The 23,864-nt window shown below is 41.3% G+C and overlaps 5 protein-coding genes across 5 annotated transcripts; 4 read left to right on the forward strand and 1 right to left on the reverse strand.

The window, feature by feature from the left end:
* Nucleotides 1-2,335: 2,335 nt before the first annotated feature.
* On the reverse strand, nucleotides 2,336-3,556 carry EAE97_008593 (uncharacterized protein; the record flags this gene model as incomplete). The annotated part of the gene is made up of 1 exon (XM_038879108.1): nucleotides 2,336-3,556. The coding sequence occupies one exon, from the start codon at nucleotides 3,554-3,556 to the stop codon at nucleotides 2,336-2,338; it is 1,221 nt and encodes a 406-aa protein (XP_038730190.1).
* Nucleotides 3,557-6,845: 3,289 nt separating this feature from the next.
* On the forward strand, nucleotides 6,846-8,926 carry EAE97_008594 (uncharacterized protein; the record flags this gene model as incomplete). The annotated part of the gene is made up of 2 exons (XM_038879109.1): nucleotides 6,846-7,161; nucleotides 7,215-8,926. 2 exons carry the CDS (start codon nucleotides 6,846-6,848, stop codon nucleotides 8,924-8,926), a joined length of 2,028 nt encoding a protein of 675 aa, XP_038730191.1.
* Nucleotides 8,927-10,658: 1,732 nt separating this feature from the next.
* Nucleotides 10,659-11,007, forward strand: EAE97_008595 (uncharacterized protein; the record flags this gene model as incomplete). The annotated part of the gene is made up of 2 exons (XM_038879110.1): nucleotides 10,659-10,822; nucleotides 10,887-11,007. The coding sequence occupies 2 exons, from the start codon at nucleotides 10,659-10,661 to the stop codon at nucleotides 11,005-11,007; spliced, it is 285 nt and encodes a 94-aa protein (XP_038730192.1).
* A 4,208-nt stretch (nucleotides 11,008-15,215) lies between these two features.
* Nucleotides 15,216-17,383, forward strand: EAE97_008596 (uncharacterized protein; the record flags this gene model as incomplete). The annotated part of the gene is made up of 4 exons (XM_038879111.1): nucleotides 15,216-15,389; nucleotides 16,498-16,723; nucleotides 16,887-16,964; nucleotides 17,064-17,383. 4 exons carry the CDS (start codon nucleotides 15,216-15,218, stop codon nucleotides 17,381-17,383), a joined length of 798 nt encoding a protein of 265 aa, XP_038730193.1.
* A 1,034-nt stretch (nucleotides 17,384-18,417) lies between these two features.
* Nucleotides 18,418-21,631, forward strand: EAE97_008597 (uncharacterized protein; the record flags this gene model as incomplete). The annotated part of the gene is made up of 2 exons (XM_038879112.1): nucleotides 18,418-18,684; nucleotides 18,737-21,631. 2 exons carry the CDS (start codon nucleotides 18,418-18,420, stop codon nucleotides 21,629-21,631), a joined length of 3,162 nt encoding a protein of 1,053 aa, XP_038730194.1.
* Nucleotides 21,632-23,864: the final 2,233 nt, after the last annotated feature.

Genomic DNA, 23,864 nt, shown 5'->3' on the forward strand with positions numbered 1-23,864 from the left:
TGCATTCTGCGTTGCATTCATTGTACATAGTGTATTCAATATCGTACAAAAAGAAAGACTTTCTCGTAAAACTTATCGTGTTGAAACCAATTGATCATGATAGGTAGGTAAGGTACATAGGTGGTCATATACCTCTTACCAAGTCATTACCAAGTCATAAAAAAAAGGAATACTGTCGCTTTGATTACATCTACATACTCAATGAGTGATACTTCAAAAAGACATCTCATCCAATGGTATGAACTTCCCACGCTGTGCCTCTCACGCCCTCTTATATGTATCTACAACAAACAAACAAACAAACAGACGTTGGTGCAATGCAGGTGCAACATAAGTACAATGTGACTAGTAAACGTTGGAACTCTGGTAACATGCGCACATGTACATCGTACCTAGTATATATACAACATAACATATAGTATAGTATGTACACCACAATTGAGACAACACCAACGGTGTAACGGTCATTGTGACAGTGACATGGGAAGTATACGCTCGAGACAAGGTACCTGATCATCTCTCTGTCCGTGACAAAAATATCATCGACACGCTCTTGACCATCCTATCTTATTCTCCTCGAGACCGCATTATCGGTAAATTGTTTCACACTGTTTGTACGGTTCCGGATACGATGTACATCAGCGCCATATTACTACTTGGTAAGTACTCAGTGGTCTGGCCCTTTGATTAATCGTGTACCTGATCTCAAGCTGATCTAATCTATCAGATATCAAATCCCGTCGCGCCAGTCTAACTTGTTACTGACAACACGGTTCGCTTACGATGAGAGCAAAAGGTGACCGATCTTTGAGCCATCGTCACTTGGACCATTCACCAGACGAGATCGTAAAATTGTATGTCGAATCGAAGAAAAAGGCGCCGAAGAAGTGGAAGAAGCAAAGATGTGAACGCGCGGAGACGAGCAAACGAGTCAAGGCGGAAACGATATCTATCGATGGGTCGGATCTTCGAATGGCCGATCTTCGTCTGGTGCGAGGGTGCGAGGGTGGAGGGTAGCTCAGGTGGGTAAGAACTTATAGTGGGGCTGGTGGGGCTGGTGGGATTTAATCCTATTGAATGTACGAGCGAGTGTACCTCCTTATTAAGTACCTAGTAGGCGACCTAATACCTGGTGGATTGTCCATGTAAACCCTGGGAAGATTTGGAATAACTTCATCTGAAGAATCAACATCAATGTATTGACATCATCTACCAACTATCATCAACATCATCGATTATCAATATCTTTCATCGTCATCATCATCATCATCATCATCATCATCATCATCATCATCATCATCTACTGGTATGAGACCTTGGAAAACATCATTTCGGAGAATATCCATCTACACACAATGTACACTACCTACCGTAGTAGTCATTCATACAGATCCCACTTACCTTGGAACGATACACACAATAATACAGATGATACTCATCAGAAAGACTATCATTGTCCAAATGTTCAGAGACCGTAACAAAGTATTTCCCGTATTAATCCACCAACTCGCAATGGTTTATCTATTGAGATCTGCTATTGCTATGGTGGTATCAATATCCATCACCCAAGTATTGAAAAGTTGCAGAGAACCATGATCCATCATTCGTATCCATCTCATCCCACCCCTTCCCCCATCCACTTTATATTACATATTGCTCTCTTCCCGTCCAATATTTGATCTGCTATCATCATTCAAGGTTACACTTGAACCTCTACCATTTCCAATTTCCAAATCAAGCTGAAAATCAAATCATTCCACAGGTAATCAAATCATTCAATAGGTATCCCTATTCTTCCCCCATCTCATCGGACAATCCATCATTTCAACCATCTCTACACACCAGATATGGCATAGTTTCATCGGTACATCATACAAAACCCAGAAAATATGCCAAAATCCGTCAAGGACGCAAGGACTCAATGACCATGAACCCTACACGTGATCGACATGTGCTCCACGTTCCTGTGGCAGTGTGCGGGATCTCTCAGGGGACATGAGGCTAAACTCTGATGTAACCTTAATGAGTGATCGCAAAGATATTTTTTGGGCTAAGAGCCGGCACACTAATCATCCATATATAGGATTACGGTAGTGAACTTCAAGTGCCAGACGTTGAGTCGTCGATCTTTCTCTCTCAAACCAGGTCATTCCTTGTTTCTGGTGTGTCGCCTCAAGTTGAAAGTAACTGTTCCCCAAGAGATTCATGAACAGATACCGTGATCATCAATTGAGATAATCTCATGCTTCGTCTGTTGAGTAAAATTATGGTCGGATGGAACCTTCAGTGGGAGAAGACACAATGACACAATTAATTGATGGATCCACCCGACTCATCAAAAACCATCTCCTTCTTTCCATCCTCTACCAGCTTCTATCGCTCGATTAAGAGCCACATCCCCACGTTTCATTGCTTCTTCTTTGCTGATCTCTAGCCAGCGTTGGATTTCATCAATCTCCCTCTCTAGCTTCTCTTTGATTGCAGAGTCCGGTTTCTCAGAATTCTCTATCTCATCTCCTCTTCCTTCGTCTATCAAATTCTGCATCTCTCCGTTCCGTATATTCCAGTCCTCAAGTTGAATACTCAAACTGTCCTTTTCGGTTTGATTCTCCCAATAAGCTTGGTATTCCAATTCTCCTCCAAAGCAAATACCATACCCATCACAATAGCAAATGTGTTCTTTCGGGCATAAAGTCGTTTGTCCTGCAAAAACAAATTGCCATATATATTCCCACACTCGACCACTTATATAATCCGACATCTCTGTCCTCAACAACCAATCTCGATAGGAAATGTATCTTGCCAGTGGTAGAGTTCGAATCCTCTCTTTCGAAACGGCAAATTGTGCGCAACAAGGCTGTGCGAGCACTTTTGGGACAGGTTCAAGTGGGAAAAGTTCCAGCCATGCTCTTGCCATAATAGTCTGCTCTTGTTTGTCATCATCTTCCTCCACTATTCCTGGATGCATCCAATCCGGACATCCTGGATGCCAATGACACCGTAGATTCATATATCCTTCTCGTGTAACACGTTCGGAAGAGAGTCTCGATATCATCTGAACCGCATCGAGGTCGAAAAGGTCATTGTTATGCCATGCCATTTGATGAGAATGCATGAATACGTTAACGTCCGAAAGATTGTTATAGTTCTCAATTATATACGACAGGTATATCATAACCTCATGACCTTTATTCTTCGGTGGATGATATTCGGCTTTCGGATCGTTCGCTGTATATATGGTTGATTGGATGCTAGTGTCATTTTCGAAATTCTCTTTTATCCAATTCACATCTTCTTCTTTCGTACTGGAGATAACGAGCATTTTCGAATATGTTGCAGGGAATGGTTTCACAATCCCTGGACGAAAGGATATTGGTTTTTGTGTTTCTTGCATCGTCCTCCATTTCGCACCATATAGTTGTATATCATTGTGCCATTGACCAGCCCCTAATTCAATCGGTTCCCATCGAGTGCTGAGAAATGACTTAACGAGTAAAAGCAAAAATGTCGCGGTTAGTAACGAAGCAAATGGAATCAGTTTCTTAGGAAAAGGCATTGTCATCTGGAAGTAACTGAGAAGTAAAGGAGAAAGCAAAATTCAAATTCTTGCTATACATCAAAGTTGAGATGATCTATTGAAATTCAGATCATCATTTCTCGAAGTCATTATAATACATAAACATTTACTTATCAATAATATTACCAGCTGGATAGAGCTTGCCTAAATAACGAAAACATCAAAGAATGAAGGAGTGACGGAAGGAGAGTTTATATTTCTCCTAAGTGATGAGAGGGTTTCAGTTACTCTTTCCTTTTTGAGACGAGAGGAAGAAAAAGATTATGAACGCGGGTTGGTACTAACTTGAGATGAACGGATTGCGGGTATGGATTGGTGGAGGGAGGAATGAAGATTTGTGCGCCACGGATGGATGGATTTGGAATTATTGATTGGGTTCCTTGGGAATGTGGTTTGGAAATTTGGGAGGGGGGGATGTGCGATGTGACATGGTGATGGGTTTGGTTTTTGGGATGGGATGGGATGGGAAGGAAATTGATTGGGAAATGGATTAGACTTGGGATTTTGGAGATTTTTCTTTTTGGTATTCTTGGAGTGGGAGTTGAGGAGAGCGAGAGGAAGGGGGAGGGGGGAGGTTGAGGGGAATGGAAAATAGGTACGGAGTGTTTAGAGATTCAATTGAATATCCTCATGAATACCGAATATGACAATATATGTTATATACCTTCATCACATCATCGTTTTCCTCTCTAGTTGTGAGTTTTGACAGTAACTTGATTTTACTTGGTCTGGTCTGATTTTGATTCTTTAAAAGTTTTCGTCTTGAAAGTTCCGCGTTGAAGCTTTGACTGGAATTGAAATTTTCTATGATTGTGTATATGATTATGTTTATAGTTATATTTATGATTATGATAATTCTGAAAATAATTTAGATGTTTCCTATTTCTCTTTCTTTCTCTCTCCCTCCCTCTCTTTCTTTCTCACTTTATCTTTCTCACTTTATTTATATCCATTCTTTGCTTTTACTTTTGCTTTTACTTGCTTTTGCTATACTTTGATCTTATAATTTAGAGCTCATGACTAGCGAGCTAGCGAGCTAGCTACCTAGGTATTTGATTTTTATGAATTGTCTTATTTTGAGGTTTGGAGTTTGTGAGTTTGTGAGTTTGTGAGTTTGGAGTTTGTGGGTTGGGGTTGGAGTGAGCTTTTGATATGAAAGGATTAAGGCTGGATTGGGAAGATCGGAGTGGACTGGATTGGATGTGTTGTTGTTTCGTTATCCATTTATCCGTATTTTCGTATAAATATGAATATATACACATACATTCATTCATTCATTCATTTCCTTCGTCATTGCCATCGTTATTGTCAAGTGCTTAACCACCGAGAAATTCATCTCAGTCACATTATCTCATTTTCATTCTCTTCCTTGATCTAATTTCGTCACATCATAACCTGATTCCCCGACTCCAAACTCTCAACATCCAACATCTATACCAATCAACCCACCAGAATCTTCATTCTCCTCCCCACTACTATCCTCACCCGCTCCAATAAATAAATCGCCCAAGCCTACTACACCTGCTACACCTACCACAGCGCCAAAATCCCCACTGGCTACGGCTCTTGAACCATCCCAACATACACCTACATGATCCACCTCCCCAGTTTCGGCAACTACACCCACGACTCCTCTCCTACATCAACTCCAACTCCTGCAGTTATATCACAAAAGCACTATCAAAGACACCTGCGATAAAATCCTCGCGGATACCAAAAAGGTGAAGGTTGAGGCGTGTCGAGTTTTTGAAGTATTAGGATATTGTATGTCATGTTTAGTTGAGCGCGAAATGTTAGGGGATGGAAAGGAAAAGTGGAGATGCAATGGAAGGGTGTATTGTGAGTGTATCAAATAGGGTGATGTACCAGGACTTGTTGCTGGGTGAGAATGATGAGGTCGGGTTTTTTGGGTTGTGAGGGCGAGAATATGTATTTTAACTCACATGTAGTATAAGTGTATCCTCAATGTTAATCTTCCCATTCTACCTCCTGTCCAGATACTGATTAATACATGTATCTTCCTTAAGATTTCATTCCCAGCACACATGCATGTAACCCATTTACTTCCAATTATTGATGTCTGTGTATATATCTCAATCTAGTTCTCGAGAGCTTCGATCTTAAGATTGCATTTACCACTAGGCTTTTCTCTTCATATCCACTTCCTCACTTAGGCCCTAACTGGAATCGGGAATTGAATAAAGACTGTGAGTTGATAGTTGGGCTTGTATTATCAAACCCACGTTCAAGAAAAGATCCTGAGAGCTCGAGACGTCTAGAGTGAAGTTTGATTTGGTAAGTTGACTATTCCAATAAGTTCCGATCCTGGATGAATGAGAAACCGGCAGCACTAAACTCGCCAAATTGAAGACTCTTTGAAGTTATGTTATTTCGAGATTGAATGACAGTATAGGAAAATGTCTGAAGCGTTAAAAAAATATAGAAGAGTTGTAAATGGTAAGCTCTTCCATGTTTCATTAAAATCGTTTATTGAAGATATTGACAGGTAGATTCACTAAGACTTTTGATTCTTGAAAAGGGAAGTTAAGTTCGGCGAAGTGGTATGATTATGGTCCAAGCTTTTAAGACCAAGAGGATGAGAGTACTTCACTTCTCAAACTCAAACTCAGGATTTGTCCGAGACTTACGATGCTGATATTGTGTGAGAGAGAGTTTGTTGAGTTGATAGATGCAGCGCTGTTTGTGATGGAGTGAAGATGCGTCGTTGTGTTCTTTGATGGCTTACCTTGCATTATTTTCAATTGGTTCATATGTTTGGGTTTCTATGGTACGTTATTCTCGGAGCTGGATCACCATAAAGCATACTACTTGATTTTTACACCCAGGAGCCTATGGATAGCGAAACTGATATAGATATCCTAGGTAAACATGGGTCGCAAAGATTGCACACATGTTTTATGGATGGATATGGGTGCGTGTCCACACGAATGCACTGCCGTCGTCATTGTTGTTTTGTTGAGCAATTGGTTCATCCAATGTCTAGTTGGATGAGTATTCAACTTGAGCCTCACTGTGTGTTTTTCTATTTTATACAATATTAACCGCCAGGGTCATAATTCATGATTGGCTGGATAATTCTGGGCCAATCAAATAGATGTATAAGATTACGTCTTCTATTTACTAGGTATTGATGAGTTGGCCTTGCTGCGCAAATCAGCTGCGCTGATGGATGTAAAGTTAACATAATGACTTTTCATCGCCTCCTTTGTGTATTTGCGTGGTTTGCAGTATTGAAGACAGAATTAAGATGCTTTGCGAAGCATGCGAGAAGATATTTTGTGGCCGTCAAATGTTGAGTAATTCAGTTCGCCTCTGGAAAACTAATCCTCATCATTCTTCTTTGCAATCAATTATTGATGCTTCGGCCTCTGGATGTTGGATTTGTTATCGACTGCTGGCATCTTTCAGCAATAAGACAGATTATAAGGCTGCAATCGCAGGAGCGTCTCCTTTGATTACACCTTCAACGTGGAAGTTAAATCACGCATCTGACCAACGATGTTGGTGCCTTCAGTTTCTTTTTGGAGACAATTATCATGAATTCACCGTAATGTCACACGAAAGTAGGTCAAAGTTATAGATCTTGCCATCCAGCCATACTTATTCTTCAATCTAGAGTATGGAGGGCCAGACACAAATCATGCGTCGATCGCAGGCGATACTACAATGTCAGATGCTGCACTGTCACAAGCCTCGAAGTGGTATCGTGAATGCTTATTGAAGCATACCACTTGCAACACTTCACTGGTATCCAAGTGCCTCATGCCAACTAGACTGCTTCGAATTGATGGAAGCGAAAAATATGTCAGGCTTGTTCTGACAAAGGAAGAAGTGGTCCAGGACTCACATTACTCAACCCTGAGTCATTGCTGGGGAAACTCTGATATTTTAAAGCTTACAATTTCGAATCTAGAAAGTTTGAAGGCTGGTATCTCTCTCGAGCGACTCCCGAAGACGTTTATTGAGGCCATATTTGTTGCTAGAAAGTTGTTCATTCCTTACATATGGATAGACTCACTTTGTATCATTCAGGACTCTGAAGATGATTGGCAGGCTGAATCTGTCTCGATGGAAGATGTCTATGGCAGCAGTAGTCTGAACATTATGGCTACTGTCTCGAAAAATAGTCATGAGGGTCTTTCTCGACCTCGAGACCCCAGGATGTTGGAGACATGTCCAGCAATCCAGTCAAGATGGGAAGATGCTAAGAACGATCTATTCTATCTATTCAACAAAAAAATCTGGAGAGAAAAACTGTACAGTGGACCACTGCTAGTGCGAGGTTGGGTTTTGCAAGAACGTGTCTTATCACCTCGTTCACTCCATTTTCGTGATAGTGAACTACTCTGGGAATGCAGGGAGATAGCCAGTTGCGAAACATATCCAGCAGGGCTACCAGAAGCTTGCGAGCAGGAGAATTTCAAGATCCGACCACTCTCGGGCTCTGATTTATATGAAAGGAAGCATTTGATAGACGGGGCTCAGAAGACCATGAAAGGCATTGCTTATGATAGATGGAGCCGGTGGGTTACTCTTTACAGTGGAACACATCTAACGAGAGATTCGGACAAACTAGCTGCAGTCAGTGCGCTGGCCAAGTGCACACGGGCAGTTTTAGATGACGTCTATATGGCAGGCCTTTGGAGATCTATGTTTGCCGATCAACTTCTCTGGTGCGTTTGTTTCACTTCTCGCCCAAAAGACTATCGAGCACCCACTTGGTCTTGGGCCTCGGTTGATGGCGTTGTTATCCTTCCTTCCATCCGTCCCAATACCAAATATCACATTGAGATCGATGAGGTACGAGTGACGCCCGTTTCCGGCGTCGATGACACTGGTTCCATTTCGGATGGATATTTTCGTGCGCGGGGACTGCTAATACGTGACAAACTTGTCAACGACCAGAGAAATCCTGGACTTCACTCCCTCGCCGGGAACGATAAAGGTACAGTTCTGACTATAGAACTGGATGTGCCGTTCGACCAATGCAGAGAAAAGGTGATAGTCGTTCCCATCTTGACAAACTTGGATGGACCGGGTCATGAGGATTATTGGTTTCATGCATTACTTCTTCAGGAGCGGGCGATGTCACCAAATGGCTTCTACACGCGGATAGGCCTTGTGTCGGCCGACCATAGTTATGTAAAGAATAAGATGGGCTTGGACCATCCCCAAAGTCTGTCCAAGTTAAAGTTTCCAGGGAACCATGGCGGTTCGAGTTCTAAATCAAACAATTCGACCCAAGATGGGGGAGGTGCAGATTTCGACGTTGAGTTGGATGAGAGTTTGTATCTAGAGGGTTCACTGGGATCTTTTGTGGTTTATTGAGAGGTGTTTGGCGGGGATGGATCTGATGGGTAGTTATGGGTGAAGAGGGTACTGCAATGGAGAAGAAAGAGAGCCGGGCAAATTCTTTTAAACTTTCGGGATCTTTCAAATGGGGATGGAGATATATATATACTTGGTATTTAGTTTGAGGTCTTTTATGTGGTTTATATTCCTTATCAGCTCGTCTAGGTATATAATACCAGCCAACTGTCACTGCGCGCTGACCATAATATGAGCCAGTGATCTATCATGCATTCATATTTCGATGAAACAATTACGATGTTAAATCGGATCGTTGTAGGATTTTGGTATAGAAAGTTTGACATATATAGACTATAGATAGATCTGTTTTGTAGAACGGCTTGCTATGCACATTTGAAGAACATTGTCAAACTTCGAAAGGAAATTTGAAGAATAGATACTAGGTCAACGTAATCAATCAATACATACTGAAAACTCTGTGCTGGTATTGTGATATACGGAGTAGATTTTGTACAGTACAGCTAGTTGTCGGTTAAGAAAGAGTGGGCCTTTTCTTTGAGATTAGACAGTCTGAAGTTCGTGAAGTAGACTCTTAACTTAATAATTGTATTATAGATCTCTTGTGGAATGATTGATTTGCTGGTAGCTTGTCAATTGTAGATTGTGAATTGTGGCTATGCCGTAATTGAAAGCTATAGGCTTGGAGAAATTAGAGATTAATAGATTTGGTCGTTTGATGTATGGCAAGAGGACGCAGAGATCTAGATCCTTTGAATGTCAAGTTGTGAAGGATAGCTAGAAGTTACGAGGGTGAGAGGGTGAAACTTGGTAGAATTCATCAATCATTCGGTAACGTCCAGAGAAGATTGAGCTTTGGTATGGTAGGTATTCTCCGCATTGCGGTAGGGTGGAAAGATAGCTAGATGTTAAAAGAGTGAGGACCTGAGAGTGAGCTTTTCCGTGATACCTACTACCTAGGTACCAAGATCTTCATAGCTTTTCTCGTACATTGCCAGGGATTTCTTTACATCACGTGAGAGAGTGAAGAGAAACATAAAAAAAAAGCAAAAGCCACATCGAATGTCTTGTCCCTTTCTTTCCCCTACTGACTAATAAGAGAGGAGTACCGTAATTAATTGTAACTTACCAAGGTAAAAATTCTCCAAAGAGTACCAAACAATAATTAACCTTCCTGTCGATACACATATCAATTTTTTATTACTACTACTCTTCTTATTATTATTCTTATTCTTCTATATTCACTTCTTCATATTCTACCTTCATCTTCATTTCACCCTTATCTGTTTGTCTGATCACTTCTTCTTCTTCTTCTTCTTACCTACCTATCCATATCTTTCAAGGCTTAAACGGGAAATAGCGAACCGACGTACCGATTCTTTTCAGCAATCCAAATTAAACTTCCCTCCCATCGTTCTCGACCTTAGACCATCACCAAAGTCCAAACCACAAACAATACCACTCCTTTCAAATACATCACAATCACGTCAAACGACAATCAGTTCAATTCAATTTGTTTCTGATATTATAACACTCAATCTCTAATTGTAATTAACGACCATACACTTCTTTGGTATGTTTCAACCTATTTGCTTCGACTTCTCCTTATCCTGTCTGTCGCAACACGAATTGAACTAATTTCCCGATCCAGCTCACCTCGACTCAACCACACAACCACACAACCACGCCAACCCAACTACCTCCATCTCCATCTACACCTACACCTCTAATCATGCCTCAAGGTTATTCATCTCGAGATGTTGGTGACCCATCGCAAATTAAGAAGAATAAACAATCAATGGCAGATCTCAAATTAAGACGTCTTACTGAATTGAACAACCGACTCCGAGAAGATTTAGAACGCGAAAGGATCCCAGTCTCCCAAGCTGCTAAGAGGTAAATTTACTCCCCTTCACCTTTTGACTACTCGTGAAGTTACTTATACGTGATCTCCATTTAGTATTATTCAATATACCAGTCAAACTAAAGATTTTATGGTTCCATCAATTTGGGGTACCATTGATAAGAAGGATGATCCATATGCGCCGCAACAAAGTGGTGGATGCTGTTTGGTGATGTAAGACAAGGAAGAATACATCAAGATAATTCGAAATGGAAAGCATACGAACGACCCGACAATGACCAATCATAATTTCATCAATCACTCAATTCATAAATCCATTCAGATACACCACTTTCGATATCGATCCTTCCTTTTACAAAAATCACGTACATCACCATACAGAGGGAGAGAGGGAGGTAGCAGACCAGAATAAAGGGCGTTATTAACGGGGCGTATTGGGGAAATCATTCACTTTTCAGCCTTCTTCGACATTATTCCCAGAAATTCCAATGTTTCTTCTCGAACCTTTCCGTTATACGCCTGCTTTTTTTTCTTATGAGGACACCAGAAGAAGCATTAGCATATTTCACCAATTGGAGGTACATTTTCATCATCGACAGGGCACGATAGCAAGCTGGTTACTCTCGATTCAATTGTATCTACGACGTGTATCTTGAGGCGTGCGATTGTTTGAGACTTTTCTTGATGAAAATGAAAGGCAGGATAAAGTCATTAAGAAGGAAGATGAAGAAGTGAAATGGGGAAATGGGAAAAGAAGCATGTAATAATTTTTTTTTCGTTTCTGTTCGTAGTAGTTGCACCTTTTTTCCCCCAGGACTACCAACAAACATAGTATGCACCTTCATATGGACTTCTTTGTGTATAGGATTATTTCAATGGAAAGTCATTGAGATGGTATTGTTTTTTTATACGAATGAAGAGACTTTTGTTTTTAATGCATTTTTGAGATATTATATTGTATTTGGCAGTTATCTATCTTCACATCTGATGACTTTTGAATGAGAGTGAGTGAGTGAGGATTATGTTATATGAATTATATATGTACATGTGTACCACTATATAGCTGTTTATTTGCTATCATCTGATGTTTTGAGATTTGAGATTTGATATTCAATATTTGATCTACCTACCATAAGTAAGTAATATTTAACAGTTATTAGTCGAGACTCGAAACCCTCCGAGTGAATTTGATTTCATCCCGGTAGTTACAATCAATATATAATAAGTCTGGCCTCTACTCAGAAATTTGTGTAACCTACCTACCTACTTACTTATTAGGTATCTGAGGGGAGGGGGTGCTTGGGGAGGGATTGATATTTGAGATTGATATTTGGATTGAGTATTTGGTGCATTGTGGACTTGGGATTGGGATTGGAATTGGTGTGTATTGGAATTGGTGTATTGGAGCAATACTGGGGAATGGGTGTATTATGGAATGGGTGTGGAATGAGTGTGGAATTGGTAAGTGGATGGCGTAATTTCGTGGCCAATTTATTTATTTATTTGGATTTATGGGTTTAGATTGGAATTTGGGGGGAATTTGGGGGTTTGAGTGTTTGAGCGTTATTTATGTTATTTTATATTATTTTATGTTATTTTATGTTATTTTATATTATTTTATGTTGTTTATATTGTTCAGATAGGTATGGATAGGTGTATGTTGTAGGTAGGGAGGTAGGTAGGTGTGTATTTTATAGCATTTGAATAGAAGGGAATAGAATTGAATGGGATTGATTTATTGGGAGATGGGAGATGGGAGATGGGGATTTTGGTCTGGTCTGGTTTGTCTGAGTCTGAGTTGGTCTGGTCTTCAGCTGAAAGGAAAGGAAAGGAAAGGAAAGGAAAGGAAAGGAAAGGAAAGGAAAAGAACTTGAATGGATGAATGAATGAATGAATGAATGAATGACAGAAGCTGGCTGTGAATTTACTTGCTCTACGTGCCTAAGAGCTAAGTTAGAGATTCTCTTGTTGATCTTGTCATGTAATGTACTGGTAGATAGGTAGAGAGACTATTGATTTTGCTTCTTTTGTTAGAGTCTGGTCTTTGATGCTTGATGGTTTGTGATGGATGGGTGATGGTTTACTGGAGGAGAGAAACTAGGTAGGTAGTTGAGTATTTGACAGTTGATGGATTTGATTGATTTGATGGATTGATGGAGTGAAGGGTTGGAGGGTTGGAGGGTTGGAGGTTTGTTTGATGGGATGTATGTGGTGCATATGGTGCATGTAGTGTGATTAGAGATTGAGATCTTCAGAGTAAGGACATACATACATGACATGACACTTGTTGAGTAGATAGATAGCTGAAGAAAGTAAGCTAGATACCTAGTTACTAGATAGATATCTAGATTCTAGAGATGTCTGTCTGTCTGTCTGTTTGTTTGTTTGTATGTCTTCCTCTTCTTCTGTTTTTTTTTCCCTGTGATTTATAATTGCTTGTAAGTTGTTGGGTATTTAGATATCTATATCTACCTACTCTTCATTCTTTTCTAGAGAGAGAGAGGGAGGGAGAAATAGATGAGATGAGAAGGATTCTTAGCTTAGCACATCTTGAATCTCAATATACCTAGGTTTGTATGTATGTATGTATGTATGTATGTATGTATGTATGTATGTATGTATGTATGTATGTATGTACAAAACTATAACTATGTACGTACATAATCCATCGTCTCATAATTCTCATCCCACTCTCTGCGCAAACTTGAGAATGAAAGTATATAGGTAGGTAGTTCTAGATATATGTGTAATAAAGTATATGTATACCAGTATACTCCATACAAATCAACACAATGAAGTCAAGTAATACCCCATCCCAAGTAAATAAAATGATCCCAATCCACTCTGCACCTGCATCTATCTGCACCCACTCACCCACTCACCTACATGCATCCCATCTATCTATCTGTTCTGCATGACCCATTTCTATCCTGTTTCTGTTTCTGATTTTGTTTCTTGTTCCTGTTTCTCCTCGCTTTTTGTCTTTTCTTTTCTTTTCTTTGCTTATTTCTTCTCCTGGTGAACCCAGCGGGCTCTTGCGTGCGTGCGTGCGTGCGTGCGTCAAGTGGGAGCTTGAGCCATGTTGGTATTGGTACCTAGGTAGTTATTGGCTTATCCTTACCTGGGTTGGTAGTATTTGCGTAGATTGGTATGGTGGGTGGGTTGGAGTCTGGAGAGGCTAGTACGGTATGGTACCTACTTATCTTGCGTGCGTGCCTTGGTTCTGGGAGTTTGAAATTCTAATTCAGGATTGGAGATTCGAGGGAGAGAGAAACTTTGGGATTTTTATTTTTCTTGTTGGGGTGGGTGGATGTGGATGTGGATGTGGATGTGAATATGGACGATGGATGGATGGATGGATGGATGGATGGATGGATGGTGGATAGTGGGTATCTATGATCAGGTATAGCTATGAAGAGGTAATGACTGGGTATGGTATGGTATTGGATTGGAGTGGATTGGGTATTGAACTAGGTAGATAGGTCTAGCACAGACGTCTTCGCCGAGGTGGGAAACTAAATGGGAATGGGAATGGAATGTTAAATGGGGGGGATTTGATTTCAGATGGGGATGGAAACGATGGGATTGATTGGGTTGATTGATTGATTGGATTGAGATGGGATGGGGAAGAATAGCTAGGTAGTGGTAGTGGTAGTAGTAGTAGTAGTAGTAGTGGTAGTAATAATAATAGTAATAGTGATAATGGTAGTAGTAGTAATAGTAGTAATAATAGTAGTAGTAATAATGGTAATAGTAGTAATAGTGATAGTGAGTGGTCTTGTAGACTGTGGTAGGCATATATCTAAGTAGGTATGTAATAAATCACAGAGAAGACCTCGGTGATCTAGATTTATGAATTAGATTTTGAATGAATAAATCCATCAAATTGAACATAATAAATCGAATCATCGATCGAGCACCGGCAATCAATCAAATCAATCAATCAAGGTAAGGTAACTCAAATTCACCGGGGAAGACGGGCCACAGAAGAAGAAAAAAAGTTAAAACGATACCGGTCTGGGTTGGCTCGTACAAAAGGTAGGGTAGGGTAGATAATTACCTAGGTAACTTTTCGCACGATGTAGGTATTTATTATAATATATGTGGAAAATTATACACTGCTTTTATTCACTCGGTATAATATAATAATTACGAAGATTTGATATCGGCACCGGCATCGGTACTCGTACGAAGTATATTTATTTATTTATTTATTTATGATTGACGGGTGATTGTGATTATGATTATAAATCGCGATTTGGATTAGAAATAGAAGTAGGGTTAGGATTAGGTTTAGGGTTACGAGGGATTGATTGAGATTTTATACGGGGTCGTAACTGTATACTTTTCGTGGAAAATCGGATTCATGTATCGAATTTGAATTTGGGCTAGGTTTTGCATTGGGATTTGGATAAGATTGATAATATGGATAAAATCAATGAAATGAAGATTGCCACAGGGGAAACAGCAGAGGAAAAGAGACTGAGGGGGAATGAGAATGAGAATGAGAAGGGGATGAGTCAAGTGCATGGGATTAAACTTCCTCGGGTGTCGATTCAGTTTTGCACGCAGTGTAAATGGATGTTGAGGGCGGCTTATGTATGTGGATTTTTCGTTTCTTTATTTGTTTGTTTGTTTGTTTGTTTGTTTTGTTTTTCTTGAGAGTGGTTTTTGGGGGAGGGGAGGAGGGTGTGTGTGTTTTGCTGAGGCTTGTTTGTTTTCTGTGGCCATTTGGAGAAGGGGGGGTAAGGGTATGTATGGTTGAGTGTGTCTATTGTATGGAGATGGGTGGTTGGATGATACTGCTGGTTGTGGGGTCTCAAGCAAGTGCAGTTGGACGTAGATAGGCATCTGAGTAGATGTTTGCGAGAGAAATGAGTATAAAATATTGTTGATGGGAAGGAAACACTCATTTGTGGAGGAATTGTTGAGAGGCGGGATGTCTTTTTAGCACGATGGAGATGAGCTGAGCTCCATTTGGGAGGAGGGTTTGGAGTTGATATTTGGAGTCTAGAGGATCAGATGATGCGTTGAATGGGTGAGATCAAACGAATAGAGAACTCTTGCGAGCTGCTTGATGGATTTACAACATATCTCTACCATTGGAGTAGAATGGGATAGGGTGGCGGCAATGGGTGGTTTCCTTCTCTTCCGAGTGGATTCATGTTACTCTGTTGATCGATATTAAACCCTCCAGGGATCATCTTCCCCGATACTGTATTTCTGCTGTGGAAGATATCATGAAGTGATGTAATATTATGGAAGGAGAAAGACGACTAGACTGTCTTTACTGGCGTTTAATCGGGGCTTTCATCCTGGCAGCGCCTTGATGCCTTGATGGGATATGGAATAAGTAATTCTCATCTGTCTATGGAGATAGAAAGGGCGAGCATGTTAGTGATATTGTATTTCCGTCTACCCGATGTAATTATATCCTGTAAAGTCATTCTTGCTATTACCTTGGACGATTGAATTGCGGACTCAAAGTTAGGTGCTGAGATACATAAGGCTTTCGATTTGGTAGTCACATGCACTGGCCCTGATCTGCATTTCATTCTCTATGAGTGAGAGTTGGAGGAGGTCCTTCGTACTCTTACTCCTGTCTTTTTCAACATGTCATCAATCTCTCCATTTATCTCTTTCCTCTCGTTCTCATTGCTTCCCAAACCTCTAATATCACACCTCTAATCTAACAACCCCTGAATAGTTCGCACAAGAACTCCTCTCAACCTTCGGAACAGATATCGGAGAAGTCGCCCTTCAACCTAGTACCGGTGGTACATTTGTTGTTGAATTGTTCACAGACGCGAACGCGAGTAAGAATGCTGCTAGTCAAAAGGAAGGAGAAGCGGAAGAGAACGTGGATGAAGTAAAGGAAGTTAAGATATTGAAACATACTCTTTGGGATCGGAAAAGTGAGGGAGGATTTCCTGGTTTGTACTCCTTTTCCGTTTTTGTCTCTTTATCGCTCGAGAGATATTGAACAGAGGGTGAGTTTGGGTAGGGATGGAGATTGGGATTTTTGAACGCGATCTTTGATGAATCTGAGAATCCATGACTGGGCAAGAAAGGTTACTAATTACAATACAAAATTAGAAACAAAAGAATTGAAAAAGAGACTCAGGAATATCATTGATCCGTCAAGAGATCTGGGCCATGTTGATGGAAAGAAATGTAAGTTTTCTGCCTCAGCTTTCTATACCATCATTTTTCTCTTATTTCTCCGTCCTCACTTCCATTTGGCCATATCCCCACCAAGACTAACAGTCCCAGCAACAACAACAGCCACTGCTTCTGCCTCTAACTCAGCACCTAACAACCAGCTCCAATCTTCAGCACAGAAAGATTCCGCACCAACAGCTATCAAAGCATCTACCTCAACCCCAGTTAACACCATATCTCAACCCTCAGCTTCCAGCCCCGTATCTGCTCTCCAGCTGAATGAAGCTAAGCCAGAAGAGGTAAAGGAGAAGAAGCAAGAAGAAGAGAAAGTAATTCTAAATGAGAGAGGTAAAATTGTAATCACGGGATTGGAAGGAGAGGGAGGATTTGGGGTATGCAGACCTGGAGATGAGGAGTGTGGTGGATTTTAAATTTAGGGTTTGGGAGAGGATTGAGAGAGATTATGATGCAGTTCATGCTGCAGAATACTCTGTTGGATTGGAATGGTTAGATAAAAGACCTATCTGGGCTTGCATCCTTGATATGAGATCTGACGGGACCGTATGCCAAGTTTACCAGAGCCTAGGGAATGAAATCTAGGTCATCTATCCCTAATGATACATCAGATCCTAAAATTTGATTGAACTATGGAATTCTATGCTAATTCAAAGGACATTCATGAAATTCATCTACTCGATTCATACACAACAATGAATCTGAAAATGAATACATATTTGGGACATCTAATATTTATTATCACCCAAGATATTTGTTGAACGAGCTTGACATGGATTATAGGGTGTCGAATTCAAAGATTCTACCTATTCGAGGTACATATACAGCCCTAGGAGATCGTTTGATGATTTGGAAGGCAAGAAGTTTTCTCAGAATAGTTGGATGTGTTTGTCTATGTAGTTTATTTTAGAGCGTGTTTTGATACTCGAGGGAATGAGGGGGCGAAGTCGAATATCGATCAAGTGAATGATACTCTTCAATTTCCTAGGATTATCGAAAATGAACAGTCGACTGCTCTTCATGTATAGGCGCAAACCAACACTCGAAAAGTCGTATTGACCTTTGTGTCTTGGTGTATTTATTATTATTTGTCTTCAGCTTGTTTTGATACTCAACTCACCCCTCCTGCCTTTTATGCCATCTTTCACCGCCAAAATATTTCTTTCAAAGTCGGTTGTTGCCTTAAAAAAACAAAGCTTTAACCATTTTTAGTTTAGCTTTCCGCACACGAATGAACTCTTGTATGAAATTATCGCTATCGTGAATTTGTTAACGAAACCTCAACCCACTTCGATATCCATCAAGTCGGAGTACCTACCCAGCCCTGGACAATACTATCTGGCAGGAACCGCTTCGTTTTTTCTGTTTTCAAAGATAAATATATTATCTTTGAAAATATTCAGCCGGATTATCGCAACACCCTACGAACACCACTAGAGTGCTGCCCAGCATGCCTCCTCCACCTCATCAAAAACCCGAGAATGTCCTCAAGCGCGCCCATGAGTTGATGGGTGTCGGACAAGCTCAAGCAGCTTTGGTCTTACTTCACGAACATGTTACTTCGAAAAGATCGAGAAATGCCCCCATTACCTCGTTAGAGCCTGTGATGCTATTGTTGGTGGAACAATCCGTTGAACAAAAGAAAGGAAAACTCGCAAAGGACGCTTTATACCAATACAAGAACATCAGTCAAAACACCAACATTGGCACAATCGAGGTAAGTGGTGGTAGTATTGATTACATGTGCGGTGCTAATGTATTTGATTTAGCTCGTTCTCAAGAAGTTCATCGAGTTGGCCGAAGAGAAAGTAAAGACTGCGCAAGCAAAGGCCGATGAGGTTCAATCGTCATTAGATACAACCGCAGCAACCGCAAGTGTCGATGATTTGGAAGCTACCGAAACCCCAGAGTCTATCCTTTTGTCAACAGTATCTGGGGAACAATCCAGAGATCGCACAGATCGCGCCATTGTTACACCATGGTTGAAGTTTTTGTGGGAGACATACAGAACTGTTCTCGATATCCTCCGAAACAATGCCAGATTGGAAATCATGTACCAAAGCACTGCTATGCAAGCATTCGAGTTCTGCCAAAAATACACCAGAAAGACCGAGTTCCGTCGATTGTGCGAATTGCTCAGAAACCATGTTCAAACTGCTGCCAAGTACTCTGCTCAAATGCATGCCATCAACCTTAACGACCCTGATACCCTTCAACGTCATCTCGAGACCCGTTTTCAACAATTGAATGTGGCAGTTGAGCTTGAGTTGTGGCAAGAGGCTTTCAGAAGTGTTGAGGATATTCACACCTTGCTCAGCCTGAGCAAGAGACCACCTAAGAATGTTATGATGGCCAACTACTATGAGAAGTTGACCAGAATCTTCTTGGTTGGTGAGAACTATCTCTTCCATGCTGCTGCATGGTCAAGATACTATAACCTTCTCCGTCAATCCGCTCAGATGGTTGCAGCCGGTCAAAGCAAGAAGTCGGACAACCCAGCAACCTCTGAGGCTGACCTCTCCAAGGCTGCTTCCTTCGTTCTCTTGTCCGCTCTCGCCATCCCTGTGATCAGCACATCCAGATCTCGTGGTGCTTTGGTTGACATTGATGAGCAAAAGAAGAACAAGAACTCTCGTCTTACTCATCTTCTTGGTATGGCTCAAGCTCCTACTCGTGCCGTTCTTTTCAAGGACGCCATGAGCAAGGGTCTTCTCAAGCGTGCCCGCCCTGAGATTCGTGAGCTTTACAACATTCTCGAAGTTGACTTTCATCCTCTTTCGATTTGCCAGAAGATCTCCCCAATTCTGTCTCAAATTGGCGCTGATGCCGAGATGGAGAAATATGTTCTTCCTCTTCAACAGGTCATCTTGACCAGACTCTTCCAACAACTTTCTCAAGTCTACGAGACTGTTGATCTTAACTTCGTCGAGAACCTCGCCAAATTCCCAGAGCCATTCCAAGTCTCTAGAGAAACAATTGAGAAGTTCATCATGAACGGTAACAAGAAGGGTGATCTCGCTATCAGAATGGATCACGCTACTGGTGTTCTTAGCTTCGACACTGATGTTTTCTCATCTACCAAGGCAATCCACGCTGGATCTGGAGCAGGATCTGCTGAGTCCGAAACTGCCTCTGTTCAAAGACTCCAAAACACTCCTTCCGAAATTGTACGAACTCAACTTACACGTCTTTCTAAGGCTTTGTATATCACTGCTCAATATGTTGATCCTACTTTCAATGAAGCAAGAATCAAGGCTCGTGATGAAGCATACGCAAGAGCTAAGGCTGGTGCAGATGAAGAGCACAAGGAGACCTTGAAGCGCAAAGAAACCATCCAAAGGAGAAAGGAGGAAGCATCCGAAATTCAATCTCGCAAAGAGAAGGAAGAAGCCACAAGAAAACGTATCAAGGCTGCACAACTCCAAGAAGCCGAGGACAAGCGTCTTCAAGCCGAACAAAAGAAGCGTGAGGATGATCGTATCAAGGCCGAATTGGAGCGTGTCAGAAAAGCAGAACTCCAAAAGCAAATCGATGACCTCAAGATTGGCAACAAGGCTCTTGACATCGATCTTGATGATTTGGACAACCTTGACGGCAACAAACTTCGTGCTATGAAGTTGGCTCAACTCGAGCGTGAGAAGAATGATACAAACGAAAAGTTAAGAATTACCGGTAAACGTATTGATCATCTCGAGAGAGCTTTCAGAAAGGAAGAAGCCAAGAAGTTGCCAGAAGACTATGAAGCACAAAGACAACGGGATTTGGCCGCCTATGAGAAGACTAAGGCTCAAACCTTGAAGGATGCTGAAGCTAAACACAAGGAAAATGTTGCTCTCAAGCACAGATTGGCAAGACTGGTTTCTCACTACGAGTCTTTCCGTGATGATATTGCCGAGCGCAGACACGAAGAGTTTGATAAACGTCGTCGTGATGCCGAGAAGGAACTCGAGAAACAAATTTCTCAACGTAGAAAGGAGTTCAAGGAACGCAAGATTCGTGAAAAGAGAGAGCGTGAAGAACAAGAGAGAAAGCTTCGGGAAGAAGAAGAACGTGCTCAAAGGGAGAAGGCTGAGAAGGACGAGAGAGAAGAGAAGAGAAAGGCTGAGTTCGCTGAGCTCAAGGCAATCCGTGAGAAGGAGAGACAAGAGGCCTTGGAGATGGCTGCGTTACAAGAGCGACGAGCTGAGGAAGCTGCAAACAGAAGAGCTGAAGAAAAGGCAAGAGGGCCTGTTCGTGGCGCTCCTATCGAGAGATCAGATTCAACTGGTGAAAGACGTGCTCCTCTTGCTCTCACTGGTGCTAAGTTGGGCTGGAGAGAAAAGGAGAGACTTCGTGCCGAAGGAAAGGAGGTTCCTTCCGATTCTGCACCTGCTGCCCCTCGCCCAGCACCATCTACCGAAAGAGCTCCTCGTCCAGCACCAACCTCAGAACGCACTGGATCATCAACTGGAGAGAGACGTGCACCTCTTGCTCTTGCCGGTGGTAAATCCACCTGGAGAGAAAGAGAAGCAGCCAAGGGAGCAGCTAGTGGTCCAAGTCCACCAAGCAGAAGCGAGGAAAAGAGTAGTGATGCTCCAGCTCCAGCTCCTGCCCCTACTCCTGCGCCTGCGCCCAAAACTGCTGCTGGTGGTAAATGGGTTCCTCCACATCTTCGCAAGGCTTAGAGTTGAGAAGGTTGTGTGTAATTAGTTTAGACAATGAGGAAAAAATGAATGATTGTTATGCTTTGAATACTTTTTTGACATTTTTTATTTGTTTGGTGTGATATAAGGTAATCACCAATGGCGATTGATCGTTTGCTTATTCTATTACATTGTATATATATCTCCATTTATGGGTTAATAATGCTTGATTCGCTTATTTGTTTTAGGTGAGATTAGTTGAAAAAATGAATTGTAGTCTCATGATTATTATATTTTGATATACTAATACCATTTCCCTCCTCTCTCATTCGCTTCTCCCCCCTCCCTCGCTCGTTTCTGTTTCTCTCCCATGACTGCACCTACCTTGGATATCTTTTCTTCTAGCTACCTCGAGAATTCTTGACGTATTCTTAATATCGAGATCAATATCGCTACTAGAGATTTATGTCACTTCAATCACTTGATTGAGTGAGGGAGTGAGTGAGTATGTGAGCACGTGAGTATGTGATTGACTTGAGAGAGACAAACGGGACCGGGAGTTGAGATATCTCATCATTGATACTTGAAAACTTCAGGATGGATTGGTTGGTTGGTTGGTTGATTGGTGACCCGCCAGTGATTTACTCATTACTGATTTACTCGTTACTTGATTGCTTGTTGTTGATTTACTCGTTACTAATTTACTTGTCACTGATTTACTTATCACTTAGTTCTCTTGCAGAAGTGCGGTGTGGTATGCTATATTGTACTAAGAGAGGGAGGGAGGGAGAGAGGGAGGGAGGGAGGGTTAGATAGGTGGATGGATGGATGGATGGAATTTGTAGATAGGTTTTGTGGGATGAGAGTGGTATTGGGATTTTGAGGTAGAGGTTGATGTAGAGGTAGTTAGTGAGAGGTGGATATAGAGGTGGAGGTGGAAGTGGAGATATATTAGCGGTTTAATTTAGATATCGTAAGAAGATTTTCTGTTGGAGATATGGGATGATTGATTGATTAATTGGGCTGGGAGTTGAGGGCTGGAAGTTGAGATTGGGGAGGTTTGGGATTGGAAAATATACGTGTTTTGATCATTGGTTGCTTGGGTATGGGTATGGGTATAGGTATATATCTTTCATTCATGACCCTCCTTTGTTTGGTGATGTGATTTGTTGAGAATCTTCCATGTTTGTATCTCAGGATATAGTGTACCGTGACACATACGTCTTTTTGTAAGGCGGAAGGAGATCCGTTGGGTGAGCGTGGATTATTGTTTTTTGCGAAATTTGTGAGGGGTGGTGGGATATCTCATCTCGCGTTTATTCAGAGGGGGGGAAGACAGTGGTTAATAGTCAAATTGAAACGAGAGATGCGAATTTGGGAGATGTATATGTGGATAGTGTGCAGAATGGAAGATGGTTGGGGTGTGGGTGGTTTGTACTGTTTGGAGCTTGATAGGTGGTCAATATCTCTTTGTGGATGGGGAAATTGGAGAAAAGGGGAGATTGGGATCGGGATTGAGATTGTTGGGTTTGATGAGAGGAGGGATGAGAATAGTTCTGAATGGTAGGATGTTGATGTTGGATGAAGTCACTGTAGTAGGAAGAAGAGATATAGAGAGGATGTTAGTAGTTGGGTATACTGTAAATATGCAGGACAGCTAATTTTGTCACAAGTTGAAGTCCAAGTTTTCTCGCTCTTTTTATTCTCCTAGATAGTTTGTTTGTCCTGTTTCTGCAGTGCTTTTCCTAGAGTGTTCGGAAAAGAATGGACGAGTAAAATATTGGGATTCATAGAATGGGCGTGGAATAGGGGCTTGGGATGACGGTTATGTTAAGTTAGTTTTTTCTACCATATTATCTCGTTGTTGATGTGTGATAGAACGTATCGAGACCGTTACATGTTAAGGTATATTAGAATGTGATGACATAAATCATATAAGTTTGGGCGCGTAAAATGGGATCAAAGATTTCGATACACCAGACGGGAGGTATTGTGTGATTGACGTGACTATAGTCTTTTGCATTTGTTGCTTGTATCGTCGTAGATATTGTCATTTGAATAGGCAGTCATGATAAGTTTGAGACCCTAGCATAGATGGTCCACCATGTAAAGATGTTTCGGGAACCTTTTACCAAAATCACTATTGATCGAGCATCTAAAACGTGTGGACCTCGACCTGGCATCACCCACGAGCTTCACAAGTTTAACTATCATAATGCTAACATCGCAAACACTAATCTGTAAGATACCTTTAGCATAAGTCATTATCATCCAG

The sequence above is a fragment of the Botrytis byssoidea genome, assembly GCF_014898295.1.
Source record: "Botrytis byssoidea strain MUCL 94 chromosome Unknown BBYS_018, whole genome shotgun sequence".
Taxonomy (NCBI): Eukaryota; Fungi; Ascomycota; class Leotiomycetes; order Helotiales; family Sclerotiniaceae; genus Botrytis; species Botrytis byssoidea.